This window comes from Dendropsophus ebraccatus, chromosome 12, assembly GCF_027789765.1.
Source record: "Dendropsophus ebraccatus isolate aDenEbr1 chromosome 12, aDenEbr1.pat, whole genome shotgun sequence".
NCBI lineage: Eukaryota > Metazoa > Chordata > Amphibia > Anura > Hylidae > Dendropsophus > Dendropsophus ebraccatus.
The window spans coordinates 60155228-60169808 of NC_091465.1; the positions used below are offsets into that span (position 1 = coordinate 60155228).

The 14581-nt window shown below is 41.1% G+C and overlaps 1 protein-coding gene across 2 annotated transcripts in view; it reads left to right on the forward strand.

Annotated features, from left to right (window-relative positions):
* The window catches only part of ARHGEF12 (Rho guanine nucleotide exchange factor 12), a 112097-nt gene extending 98005 nt beyond the window's left edge, over positions 1-14092 (forward strand). For both annotated transcript variants that reach the window (XM_069946485.1, XM_069946486.1), the window contains 5 exons: positions 2631-2804; positions 3863-4225; positions 4314-4555; positions 5089-5158; positions 12009-14092. In XM_069946485.1, the coding sequence (XP_069802586.1) occupies positions 2631-2804; positions 3863-4225; positions 4314-4555; positions 5089-5158; positions 12009-12040 (881 nt within the window). In that variant the 3' untranslated portion in view covers positions 12041-14092. The remainder of the gene's footprint in view (positions 1-2630; positions 2805-3862; positions 4226-4313; positions 4556-5088; positions 5159-12008) is intronic.
* The last annotated feature ends 489 nt before the right edge of the window (positions 14093-14581 follow it).

Below are 14581 nucleotides of genomic sequence, written 5' to 3' on the forward strand. Positions count from 1 at the left end.
TTCATTTGTGGATACAAGTAGGCCTTTTTCATTAGCCTTGGCTTCATCTGTGACTCTGCAAATTCCATTTGGTGCCATGTGTTTGTTTTATGTTACGACCAATTACGGCTGCGTACAGTGCTTGATACCTGTATATTATATAGAGAACCAGACATGTTGCTCATTCCATTTAGGAACAGATGTGCCTTTGTATATTATGTCAGTGAGAGATGGGTATAGAATTGCACATTATTATAGGGTTTTGCTTGGTAAACTTGGCTCCAGATAGGAGTTAACATATGGCAACTGAATTGATCTGCTAATTCCAAAAGTCATTATATTTGTCAATACACTTCATATAAAACAAGCGATGTTCTAATTCACTGCCTTCATACCGCGGCATACATGCATTGTAGAGAAATCATTTCCAGTAATAGATACTATTTATATCACAGAAAGTTGATTTGGTGCATTGGATGTGATAGGAATTCTTTCCTGGCACATCTAATAAGCTAAGACATTGAATATGTCCAATCGATAAACCATAAAGCTTGTCTCCGAATGCACCTGGTTTTACTCATGTTGTTAAAATGTCTTACTGTACCAGAGTATGGATAAAATAGGACTTGATGGGTTCAGATCACAAACCATGCTTTCATTATGTCTGACCTCTAGAGTAGAGTGCCGAGCAGGTGCCCCACCCTACTATATCCTCTCCACTCTTTACGTTTTAACAGAGAATGACACAATCCCTTTTAAGTGTGAGCTAAGCTTGCTTAGATAGATAGATAGATATTCCTCATTGAGTAGACCAGTTTTTAAGTAATCTATTACTGTCCCGGTCGCTTCCACATTTATATTTAGCTGTTTTTGGGATCGTTTTAAGCATCTGGACGCAGTTGGTGCCAGGTCTGTTAAGTGATCGCTGTGATGGCCTCCATAATAATTACTATACTGGCTGCAGCAGCAGGAGACTCTTTATGTTGACATTTCATCCCTTTCTCCCATTTACAGCTACAAAGTGAGGAGAAGGATATTTTATTTATTTTTTAAAGGCTAAATGGCTTAAGCCCCTATTCCACGGGGCGACTATGAGGAGCAAACGAGCGCTATTAGTGCTCATTTGCTCATCCTTCCCCGCTCGCTGCCGCTGCGGCGGCGAGCAAGTGAGTGCAGGAGGAGGTGCGGGGGGGGGGGGACTTCCTGGGTGATCGCTAGATTGTCCAGGCAGCCGTCTGCTGCCACCGCTCCTACTCCACAAGGCGACGGCAGCAGATCGCTGCTATCAGTGCCGTTTGTTTTCAACATGCTTGAAAGACAAACGACGCAACGGTCAGCCAACATGAACGATGTCAGCTGATCGTTGCCTTCTATTCCACGGGAAGATTATCGGCCAAATATGCCCGATAATTGTTCCATGGAATAGGGTCTTTAGTTGAGGTATGTTGTTGGCCCACCCATATCTATTTCCAGAATTCTATGCATCACAGCAGTCGTAGTCGTAGTCAGGTACTTATAAATTTGATTCTGGTAAATATATATCCTTTTGCTGCTGAAAGATATTGTTGCTAGGCTACTAGAAATGACTTCTGGTGATCTAAATAGCTTTTGTAATCTAGGGTATTTTATGTTAGGGCTCCACTGTATAACCAGACTCCGTTCAGCTAATCTGCCACCAAGCATTGCAGCCACATTGCTACAGATCTCTTTTCATTTGAATTCATCATGCATATTTGGTAATCTATAAATATAGATATAGTATAGCTAGACATATACATATCTTATGTACAACAAATACAGAAGTCCACATGGCTGTAAAATAAGTGTAGTCATTATTATTTCTATATATAAACCATTCAGAATCCTGCAGGAAAACACAACATCATCTCCCTTTGCAACTGAAATATTCAGAGTCTGTATCTAGATTCAGAGATGCAAAACCATAGCTAAAGAAGTATAATCCCCAATGTGTTCTGTGCAGTACGTTGAAATCCATGTTGCCCCAATACAAGTTTTGCCAGGGGCCGTCTCCTGATGATTCTGTTATTGGTATAAATTATTTATGGGATACATTCTCTTGTGGGGGTTAAACTGACAGGCAAGTTGTCATGTTCAGAGGTCTTTTGATATGGTGAGTTTATATATTGGATATAGCTCCTCACCACCTCTCATTTGATCTGAAACATGCCTTAATTGAAAATTACTTAATAATAGAGATGTCTATGTATATATAGTTGTAGGATTGTAACGGTACAGATGGATTGGTGATTAAATGCATAGCTTATAATGTATATTAGTCTGCGCATTCAGTCTTATGATTCATGATGGATAGTGTGTGTATATATAGATAGATACATAAAGTGGCCCATATTTATTAAAGGGTGTAAAATATAGACTGGTGCAAGCTGCCCACAGCAACCAGTCACAGCTCGGCTCTTAGCTCTGGTAAAATGAAAGCTGAGCTGTGATTGGTTGCTGTGTGCAGTTTGCACCAGTCTATATTTTACTCCCTCTATTAAATTACCCTGTTTGTCTATTTTGCAGTGTTATTACAAGTGAATGAATCATGTTTTATTTCTTTTGTGTTACCATTGCTTTCAACAAAGTAAAAAAGATGAAAAAGTGATGTGATTGATTTATTTTGCTTTCAGACAAAAACCCAGGCCCTGAAGGATCGGCACTATCCCATGGCAGTGGGGACAGCATTGTACAACCAGCACAGAGCAATCTGCTGCCACCACCATCTACAGATCCTAGCCATGTGCAGTATTACACGTCTGCAGAGCACACAGAGCACACATGGGCACAGGATGCACTCAGAAACTGTAAGTAAGATTCAAATGACAATAGGAGAAATAAAAAAAAATAATAAAAAAAAAGTGCAGAGGAGCACCTAATACAAGCAACCAGGCTGCAGTTAAAGGGAACCTGTCACCCCCGTGCCAGGTTCCGCACACACTAACATGCACATATATTCTACCATATGCTGTATATTGCTCTATGACAGATTTAATCGACAGGAACCAGATTTGGTTCCTATTAGACTATGCACACATAAATCCCCATGCCATACTGCAGCAGGATTTGCTCTCTGCTCCTGATAAATGTGCCTTGGTCTGTGGCAGAGAGTAACTGTGACAGCCTTAGATATACGCGTTGCGCATATCTGGGTCCATCGGAACTGCTCTTATGCAGGTAAATGTTATTGTTTTTTTATTTTGTACTTTTATATGTGTAATGTACTAACAACTTCCTAAAGGCTCCTGTATCCCTGAAGTCTTTAGGTTTTATTGATTTGGTGAGAGCCTTGAAGAGCAGTATTTGTGGATTTTTTTTTTTTTATTAGTACATACTTTTGTCATTAAGGTTATAAGTGACTTACTAAAGTACTACAGAGTGTTTTATAGCTGGAGTGAGCGCCCCATATTTTTTTATATTTGTTATGAGTGCTTTCAACACCAAAAGCAATACCAATAAACAAAATATATCTATGTCATATCCCCCATGTCACCACGCCATCCATTCTTTATGGGAGCTCCAGAGACAGCCAAATACTGTCAAATAGAGCTCCAGCAACATTCTTAAGATTGTTGGTCCTAGTGGTCAGACCACCTGACCACCTGCAATCAGGTAGTTATCCCCTATCCTGTGTAAGTTGGGAAAACCCTCTTTAACCACGTTACCTATTATATACAGTTTATAGAAAAGTCCTGGTATATGACATTTGTCACTAGACCCCAGCAAGTACGTTTGGATGACTCTTAATTTAAGTGGAGAATCCTCTCTAATAGACATGAATGCTTTCCTGAGCTTCCCATGTATCATGCATGTTTCTCTGATTTGTGATGCCTTCTCGTTACTATATGACCTTTGTTTCCCGCAGTGGAACTTCTTCGAGAATTATTAATGCAGCAGGTTAAGCTCCTTCAGAAAGAGGAAGCTGAAAACTTCCAGCGTTTTTGCAGTCGTAGTGCCCAGCAGATGACAGAGAGTGATAGACAGTCCAGACCCGTGGGACACAACCACCAGAGGAAAAGAATTGAGAAAACTTGTGTTAATAAACAAACCTCTATACAGCAAAAGACTGAAAAGCAATACTCTGAACATGGAGATGTGCGCTCACAGCTGGCCGAAGAGGCTCCAGAAGATAGCGGAGAGCAGTTTTTTGATGCTCATGAACCTCACAGTGATGAACAGTCAAAGAATCACACTAAAGACTCAGAAGAAATTCAGTACAGGATATCAGGTCAGTATCTGATTTATGCTTTTTTCCCCCCTTTTTTATGTCTTTGTGACAGTGGTTGCTTCTATTTGAATACTTCTTTTTATTGCAGGGAGATATCTGATTCTGGAGGGCTATGGGAACATGCAAGAAAGTTCCACAGATGAAGACTTTGTTTACTCGGAATCCTCTACCCAATGCACATATTCGGAGCAACAAGCAGGTTCCTCATATGCAGCAGACAGGCTGAACCCCCCTGTCACTGGGCACCTTGAGCCCACGCCACCTTCAGATATGTTCAAACAGATGTTGCATTATATCGAGAAGATTGAAACTGACTTGCAACAGCTCAAGGTAAGTTAATGGAAATAAATAAAGGCATTTCACTAGCACGACTCCTGTCTGGAAGGGGTTCACCTATACTGTATTTTCCTGCATTGTTATACCTCAAGTCCTTGCGTGGGGCACAACAACACAATCCTCGTATGGTGAATAGTGGTGAGTTGCAGTTTTCTCAACACTAGTGATTGGTGTGCAGAAACAAAGATCTTTGCCCCATTGGCTGGGCTTGTGCTGAAGAAAAGCCAAAGGGACCTCAGATTCTTTATTCTCGGGTCTTGGACTGCTCTCAGAGATCAAAACGCTACAGTCCATAAAGTTATGGCGCCTTCTAGCCATTTTCCATAAAACTATCCATTGTGAATATCCAGTAGTATATCTGCAGCTTTCATCATCTATTGACCATAATGTGTTCTCATAATGTCTGTTCTCTGCACACACAGGTTAAATATGGTAAATTGATTGTCCATGGGGATGAATATTTATCAACTAGTGTAGTGACTCTGTCTAGATCATTTATATTTTCACTCTGGTTTTATATATTACAGGGACTTGAAAACTGTTATAGTGCACTCCGGAATAAGCTGGCTGCATCGGGCCTTCTGGAAGAAGAACCAGGTAAAACAAGACAGCATCTTAAATCTGTGTCGTCTACCAGTCTGGTTTCAGAGCTGTAAGCAGCCTTATGGGATGTTCACATGTACTCCATGCTGCATCATCACTAGAGATGAGCGAACCTGGAGCATGCTCGAGTCCATCCGAACCCGAACTTTCGGCATTTGATTAGCGGTGGCTGCTGAACTTGGATAAAGCCCTAAGGCTATGTGGAAATCATGGATATAGTCATTGGCTGTATCCATGTTTTCCAGACAACCTTAGAGCTTTATCCAAGTTCAGCAGCCCCAGCTAATCAAATGCCGAATGATCGGGTTCGGATGGACTCGAACTCGAACCCGAACCCGGTTCGCTCATCTCTAATCATCACCTTTTATCACATTACACAGTATTTCCTAACTGGAGTGCAGACCTAACTCCTTTATGACAACCTGTGTCTGGTAAATTACAGTGAATCTAGAGCTAAAGTGTGTGTGTGCATATATATATATATATATATATATATATATATATATATATTAGAGCTAAAGTGTGTGTGGGCATATATATATATATATATATATATATATATATATATATATATATATATACACTCTCTGCAGACTCTGCTTCTTTTAAATACGTGCTATCAAGATATAGTTAATATTCATCAAACTAAGTAGGCAATAAAGCAAATGCATGACAGATGGCTCCTTACCTGTGTGCTCGTCTTCTACCTCCCACGTGCAGCACTCACCCCTAAGTCTATAAACAGAAGACCACTACATAGAAAAAGATATTGTAGACATAAACCAAAAAACGAAGACCATTAAAAAGATCTGCCTTGACCACATCTGTCCTGTGGGCGATTTTCCTAGTGTAACATATATTTAGTTGTTCTCAAGCAGCGGGTGACTCATACGTAAGAATCTGAATTAATCGGGTGGTTACCTTCAGCTGCATGGTCGTCTAGCTAAAACTGTATTCACTCTCCTTCTAGGGTACTGAATGTTTAGATACTTGCGAATATTACTTGTGTTACAATGTGTATTACAGAAACAAGTCCACATGATGTGCCAATTGCACGACAGAGAAATTCCCTTATTTATGTTATGATAAGTGGCACGTGTCAAGTGAAGGTGGTTGCGTCTGATAACTTGCATTGCTGGGAGACAAGATTTTTGTATTGTGTTTTATAAGGAAAGAATAAATTTCACAACCTCTGATTAAATTTTAGGAATTCTGCTGGTGACAAGTCCGCCACGAATTATGGGTCCCCGGGTGGGTTCACACGTACCTTATCCGCTGCGGATACCTTCCCTGTCATTTTGAATATGATTGAGTGTCATTCCGCTGTTAATATGTAAGTGCTGGTCCCCTTAACCCCCCGCCACTGGGAACATACTTTACCTAATTCACACTCCAGCTGCATCAGAGGCTCCAGGTCCCCTTAGGTCCCGCTCAGCCAATCAGAGCACAGCCCTGCCACAGTCATTGATTGGCTCGATGGGACCTCCAGGAGTCGAGAGCCTCAGATGTAGCCGGAGCGCGGACCAGGTAAAGTATCTTCCCGGGGGTAGGGGGGTTAAGGGGGCCGGCATTTACATACTCACAGTGGGATGAAAATGTAATCACATTGAAAACGACAGGGAAGGTATCCGCAGCTGATTTCGATGCTAACTCGCAGTGTGAAATCCGCTGCAGACACGGTACGTCTGAATCTAGCCTTAACGACGCATGACAGGTATAACCGTCATGCGGCCGTTAAGGGGGATCAGAGAGGGCTCCTGGCATGAGCCCTCTCTGCAGCCTGCGGTCCCCGGTTGCAATGTGCAGCCAGGGACCGAAGGTCTTAGCCGCCGCGGACAGCTAATTAACTATTCAAATGCCGCTTTCAAAGCTGACAGCAGCATTTGAATAGTGACTGTGCCCTGTCCCTCGTGTCTAGTGGGGGATCTCCCCCCGTTATGCGATCGCGGAGGGGAGATCCGTTGTAATGAGCCGGCCAGGGCTCAGCTTCGGAATGACGCTGATCCCGGCTCGGCAATCCATGTAGATGGTCTGCAGCAGACCATTATAATAGAGCACCGATCTGATCGATCGTTGCTGTGTTATATACACAGCATTGATCTCAATGGGAGATCAGTGCTGTGTATATAGAAGTCCCCCAGGGGGCTTCTAATTACTGTGTGTGAAAATAAAGTGTTTTTATTAATAAATAACCCCCTCCCCTAATAAAAGTCCAAATCAACCCCCTTTTCCCATTTTATAAATAAAAAAATAAACAAACATGTTTGGTATCGCCGTGTGCATAATCGCTCGGAATATTAATTTATTTAATTCATGATACCTCACGGTAAACGGCGTAAGCGCAAAAAAATTGCTAAATTGTGCATTTTTGGTCGCATCAAATCCAGAAAAATTGTAATAAAAGGCGATCAAAAAGTCACATATGACACCTCACACAGCCCCATAGACCAAAGGATAAAAGCGCTATGAGCATGGGAATAGATCCTTTTTAAAGGAACGTTTATTTTCTGTAAAAGGTTTTATTTTTTTTACGAGCAATCAATTAATATAAAAGTTATACATGTTACATATCGTTTTAATTGTACCAACTTGAGGAACATATATAACATGTCAGTTTTTCCATAGAGATCAGCGATCTGTTTCTCTTATGGCTCTACTAGGCATTCCTCCCACCTAGCCAGAATCCTGCTCCACACTGATGAGGGACAACACCCCGAAACAGCTGTATGTGGATGGTTACCTGACCTTGGTTTTTCCCTTGTCATTACATTGACTTATAGGACCACTTAATATGGTGGTTTTGGTGGTTTCCTTACAGGAGACACCCCTTGGCTGGGTCCTTCCCGGAGGGATATCTGGCTAGTCCTGTGTTTCGAGACTCTTTGATGAGGCTCCATGGGCTCTTCTTTTGCATATTCAGTTTTTCCATGGGGGACACGGTGTAAAAACGAAGCCCCCCAAAGAAAAAGAATTGCGTTCCCCCCCCCCCCCATTTCACTGCGCATATAATTTTTTTCTGTTTTCGCAGCATATTTTATGCAAAAATTTATCCTGTCATTGCAAAAGTACAATTAGTGACGCAAAAAATAAGGGCTCATGTGGGTCCGTAGGTGTAAAAATGCAACTGCTATGGCCTTATATACACAAGGAGGAAAAAACAAAAACGCCAAAATGAAAATTAGCCCGGTCCTTAAGGGGTTAAAAGGGATTATCTATATTCAGAAAAATAGGGTATTTCTGAATCAATGAAGTTGAGCTACAATACCAGGCAGGATTCTGTTTCCAAAACAAAATTGCCACATTTTAATCCCAGACAATCTCTTTATTGTTAAGGGGAAATATTACTCCTAACTTAAAGCGTAACTGTCATTTCAGGGTCATTTTTCTTAAACATTAAATATCAACAGTACAAGCGATTTTAAGAAACTCTGTAATAGGTTTTATGTACTAAAAGAGTTTCCTTCTGGACTGAAAAAGCAATCTCCCAGCCTCCCCCCTCACATCAAATGAAGCAGGATTTCTGTCTCCATTATGTGGCTATGGAGAGGGGAGGGGCTGTTAGGAGTGACTGAGCACGGAGCAGTCCTGCAAAGCACAACACCCTGCAATCTTCTCTCAGTAAGTTCATAGATAAGCACTGACCTTTCTGACCCCTGAATTTAGCGTTTTAGGTGCCCAGAGAGTCTAAAAACAGCTGACCTTCATGTCACCTCTTCCTGCTTCCTCATCTCCCTCAGCCCCTCCCCCCTTCATAGGCTTACAATGGAGAGAGCAGAGCCCGTCTTCACTGGCTTCTCTGTATTGAAGACGTGTTTGCCTGATAATGCACAGATAAGAAGTCAGGGGGGGAGGCTGGGAGATTGCTTCTTGAGTACAGAAAGAGGCTTTTTTGGCTGATGAAACCTATTACAGAGTTTCTTAAAATCGCTTATACTACTGATTTCTGCAATAAAAAAAAAAACATGACAGTTACGCTTTAACTAAGTGACACTTACTTAAATTACTCAAGATTACTTCAAATGGCCACTGCCACTTTAAAAAAAAAAAAAAAAAAACACTTTGTACTTGTCATACGTTTTGATTGGTCAGTGTGTGGGTGGTCAGACCCTAACTGATCGTTGGTAGAAGCGTGCGCCAACCCAATAATTTGCATGTGACAAGGCAGCCATCTGGGGTTAGGTGCACAGAGAGCAGGGAGAGAAGTGCTCAACTGTGATTCTCCCTGCTTATTGAAGCAATTGGTCAGGGTCTGAACGCCTAGTCCCACAGCTAAATAAAACTTCTGACTTGTCAAATGTTTCTTAAAGAAAAAATAATAGCACCTAGTAGAATCTGTCCTGCTGTTGTGCTCTTGTAGGGCAGGGCATGCTGAATACTAAGCTGCCTTTATTATCTTCCTCCACTGCACCACTTTTGTTACATCTTACTTTTTAGTGATATGCTGATTAGAGCATTTGGTGCACTGGGGGGTGGGGTGGACCTCACTGCACAATTCTGTCCGCCCACCTGCCTTTTCATGAATATTCAGGCATTGGTCTGGAGTTACATAACTGCAGAGCACCAGATAAATATTCTTCAGGACTTAGCAGGTGGATCGGTGCATCAAAAGGTTAACATATCCCCCCTAACCCAGTGCACCACATTCCCTCATTACCATATATCAATAAAAATTAAGACTGCGGATTAAAATTAAGGTCAATTGGTAATCACTGTCCTCTGCCCTATTCAAGCATAGCAGCAGGAATGATTCCTTCAATCCGCTGCTACTTTCTAAGTGACAGGTACACTACAACCTACTGATAAGCTCAGGGGCTATCCAATATTAGTAAAACATGGCTACATTCTTCCAGAGTCACTCTTGTCCTCAGTTTGGGTGTGGTATTGCATGCTAGTTCCATTGAGCTGAATTGTAATACCACACCCAACCTGAAGACAGTGGTGGTGCTTTGTCTTTAGAAGAAATCAGCTATGTTCTAATCCAGGATAACCCCCTGGAAGCAAAAGCCAGGAGTGGAGTTCCACATAATACAAAATAAATATGAGGAAGGTAATACAGCTGCTTTCTTCTGGATTTACTTCTAGCATTTACTCTAGCATTTTATTTAAAAAAAAAAAAAAGACAGTAGTTTTCTGACCCCCCCCCCCCCCCACCTTAGAACTTAGCCCTCAGTGTTCGTAATTGGTTAAGTAAGGGATATTGGCCAACACTAAAGGTTATTTGATAGGATTGTTCAGAGATGCAACTCTGCACTAAAACCATGACAAGTGATCAGCAGTTACCTAACCGGCTCCTGTGATTTAGTGTGGTGTATTGAGGGCGCAATTCCCTAAGTGTATTTCTGATCCACTTTCATTTCACCATCAGTTTGTTATGAAAAAGCTTCTGTTGACTATAAAAGAAGAGGGAGAAAAAGATTACGTAATTGGGGGAAAAAATAGTTAAATTGTGATATTAAACCGGCATAAGTCTCAAAGTAACATTTATAATTGTTTAGATTTGTATAGCTTTTAGTTGTTCATGTTTACCGAACATGAAGCTAATGAATAGTCTATTTGTTAATTCTTCAAAGTGTCACTGTGATTTTATTTATTTTATTTTTTTGCAGAAATCAATAGTCCTGGCAATTTTAAGAAACTTTTGTAATTGGGTTTTTATGGCAAATATGCCATTATCTGCATTCAAAAAGACTCTTCCCCCCCCCCCCCCCCCTCATTTACTGCTCATTATCAGGAAATCTCAACTTTTACATCAGTCGAGCCCTGTGTAACCTAGGGGGGGAGGAGGAGGAGGAGGGAGACTAGTCGCCAGAAGAGAGCAGAGAACAAAGGATTACACAGCAGGACCTGGGTGAAAGCTTGTATTCAGAGGTCAGAGAGGTCAGTGCTGACTGTCAGAGGAGAGAGCCCGGTGATTTAGCCGTAAATTAACTCTTTGTTGTCCTGTTTTGGTGCCTCATCTCCCTCCACCCCTGAAAATCATGAAGACAGGGGGGAAAGCTTCAAACTGCTTTTTCATGATAAAAATACATTTTTCGGCTAATAAACCCAATTACAGCGTTTCTTAAAATCGGCGGTACTATTGATTTCTGCAAAAAAAAATGAAACGACAGTGACATTTTAAGGCTATGTTCACATATTGTATTTCCGTCAGTCTTTTTCAACCAAAATAAGGAGTGAAACTGACAGAGCAAAATTATAATGGAATGATGTGTACAGCTTCTCTTTTCAGTCCACTCTTCAATTTGGTTGAAAGACTGACTGAAATGCTTTGTGTGAACACAGCCTAAAAGTGATTCCACCTTGCAAGTGTTCAGAGTCTCACACTAGACTTCTCTCGGGAATTAGGACTGTCTTAATTTTATCTTCTCTGGGGAATTGGTCACTTGGAGAGCGGAATGACTCTTATTGGACTAAATAGTTTGATGTCCAATTCTTTAGATTCAGATGGGGCAAACCTGACTTTAGATTTTCTCACCTCTAATTATTCTTCAGCATAAACGCGGCATAGAAACTACTAGCAATCCCAGTATTCATTCATATTCTGGCTGGCGAAGCAAATTGCTGCCGGCTGTGAGTCCTTATTTATGTCATATCTCCAGGAATCTGCTGTATACTTCTCACATGTCTCGGAAAACAGAAAAATGACAAGGTTAATCTTCCTTGCGTCCCATTGTTTGAAATGCGACTGCATGACATAACCGAACATAGGAAAGTAGCATCATGTGTTCATCTAGCAGCTGTTGTTGTTGTACTTTTCATGTAGCATATGTATTAGATTTGCCTTCATACTGGGGGTAATGATGCACGCCTGTAAATAATTGTCTGTTTATTCCTTCATCTGCAGATATTACAATGCTCCCTACTGACAAGGGTTGAGATGGAAGCTGTCTGAGCTCTGGTCCAGGAGATTCCAGCTCACTGGAGGGATCTGCCTGCAGCCCACTAACAATCCCACAATCTCTCCTAAACCTTGGGCAAACCCTGCAGACCTCTTCCAGTCCGGCCTTCCCTGTCTCATGACCATCAAGCACACAAGATACACCTCACTGTAGGCTAGACCTAATGATTTGGCTATTGAAAGGGAGCAGGACAAGGAAAAGTGATGTATGTAAAGCAAAGTGGTGGTAATTACAGTCGCTTTATAACCAGGGTGATATATCCGTTTGATTAATATGGCAAGAGATGCAATTTAACCCAGTCTCTTCCCAGTATCGCTCGACCTGATGGGTACATAGGATGTGAAAAGCCAGAAAGCGATCCCTGTTCATTATGGGCCTGATGTGTTTTGTGCCATGACAAATTTTCTCCCAAAAAAAAAGGGTTCTTTCGTTCTTCCTCATCTCTATGAGACGACAAAAGGAAAAAGAATACTCGCCATAAATAAATGATGGGCAAACACCAGATGGTGTTTAGATGCTTAAGTTCCAGAAACATTAGTGCAGGTTGCCAAAACACTACTGAGCTAGCACCCTGGAGGCAGGCACCAGTAAAGCAAATAATATTTAGGGCCAGTAATAAGGTTGCCTGTGTGCCTGCCTCTGTATTTGCACTGACAGTGCTAAGATCTTTATATCTGAGGTTGTCCCTCTTCTCCGTTCTGCCTGTCCCTGTACGTCTTCCCATCCTGAACCTTGAAGAAAGGACCAGAGCTTCACAGTCTCAGCAGCTTTGAACTGCTCCTGCCAAGTTCCCCAGCTACACTGCCACCTTAGCGAGACTGCCAGATCGCTCCTCTGAAGGCTGTCCTAAATCTTCCTGCATGACCAAAGTGCCGGAGAGTGGGAAGAGAGCGCATTTAGTCCGCAGTAAAGTGTGCTCTGTGCTATCACCACAAATCAGTATTCTACGTTGCCATTTACTGACAGATTGTTGCTGCTCCACACAAGATGTCCCAGCAGAGATTGTCTATTAACCATGTCTCCTACCACGCGGACTCTTGTATTCCATGTAGACAATCGCTCATATCTGGTGCTCGCACGAAGATGCAGCATGTTCAGACAATATATATATATATCTATATATGCGAGCCTGCAATCACTACTTCATTTTTGTATTCGGACTCCTTTATCACATAGATTTAGCACCAGCTGAAATGAACAAAGTTTCAATGTATTATCATGTAGGCACTGAGATCTCCACCAGCCCATTTGCTCTGCGTTGTTAGCCAATGAATCCAATCCCTTATTTACTAGCGGAAGTGGCCGATCACCATGTCAGTTGTTTGTAGTAAGCTTATTCTGCTGGGTTTGTTGCCCCCCCCCCCCCCTTCTCCATCTCTCCCGTGCTGATATTGCTGGATTAGGAGATCAGGAAGCAGTCTAGGGACGCGCCTTTGCACTTTTAGGACAGGTTATTCACAGCTATATTGAGCTGTGTTTCCCATTAAAGGGAGTTTTCTGCATCCTTTCTGTATGTATATGTATTTAAAAAAAATCTTCCAGATATATTCCTATTGTACATGAGAAATGTACTCTTAACATTGGCTTAAGACAAGATGTGGGAGTATTATTTTTGCGCAAGGCCATATTAACATTCATACTCAGTGTTTTTAATTATTGTGGATGGGTGTCTAAACTATATAATTATCCAAATGTATGTTTGTGACATAGTTATTTTATGAATTATAGCTGATAAAGTTGTATGATTCTGGAATGCAATGTCTCTTGGAGATGAATGCATTAAAATGTGGGGTGGGAGACCAGGAAGTTCTGTAATATTCTGTTATTAAACAAGCTTATGGAAAGAGGACCACGCTATTTCCTGGCCATTCTTCTGTTGTCTGAAATATCAGTAAAAAATGACTTGAAATATCAGTAAAAAATGACTCTGTTCAGACGCTTTCAAGGGAATCATCAGTCTCAGTGTGAAGTATTGGTTATGTATTTAGAGGTTTTTTTCCCAACAAGCAATAAAAGAACTTCTTTGTAATACGCTATATTTTGATCATAGTGTTAAAAAAAAAAAAAATTGCTCACTAGTATCAGCATTATCGTTTGCTCAAAGAATTTCTACAAAAACCAGATTGGAGTGAAAAAAAGTTTGCTTATTTTTCAGCACTGTTTAACATGCCCATTTAAAGGGGACCCGTCATATTAAAAATGCAGTTCAGTCCGCAGGCCATATGTTATAGAGCAGGAGGAGCTGTGCCGATAATAAACCAGATGAAAAAACTGATGCAATTGTGTGCATCTGTTTTGATCCATTTTTCCATTGACTTCCATTATAAAAAAAAAAAAAAAAAAGGTTAAAAAGTATCCACTTTTTTATTTTAAACGTACACAAAAACATATTTGACCACATTTTTGTGTACGTTAAAAACTGATGCGTTATGATCAGTTTTTTTTCTGTTGTTTTTTTTTTTTTTTTAATAATTGAAGCAAATGGAAAGACTGATCAGAATGGATACACACAAATGCA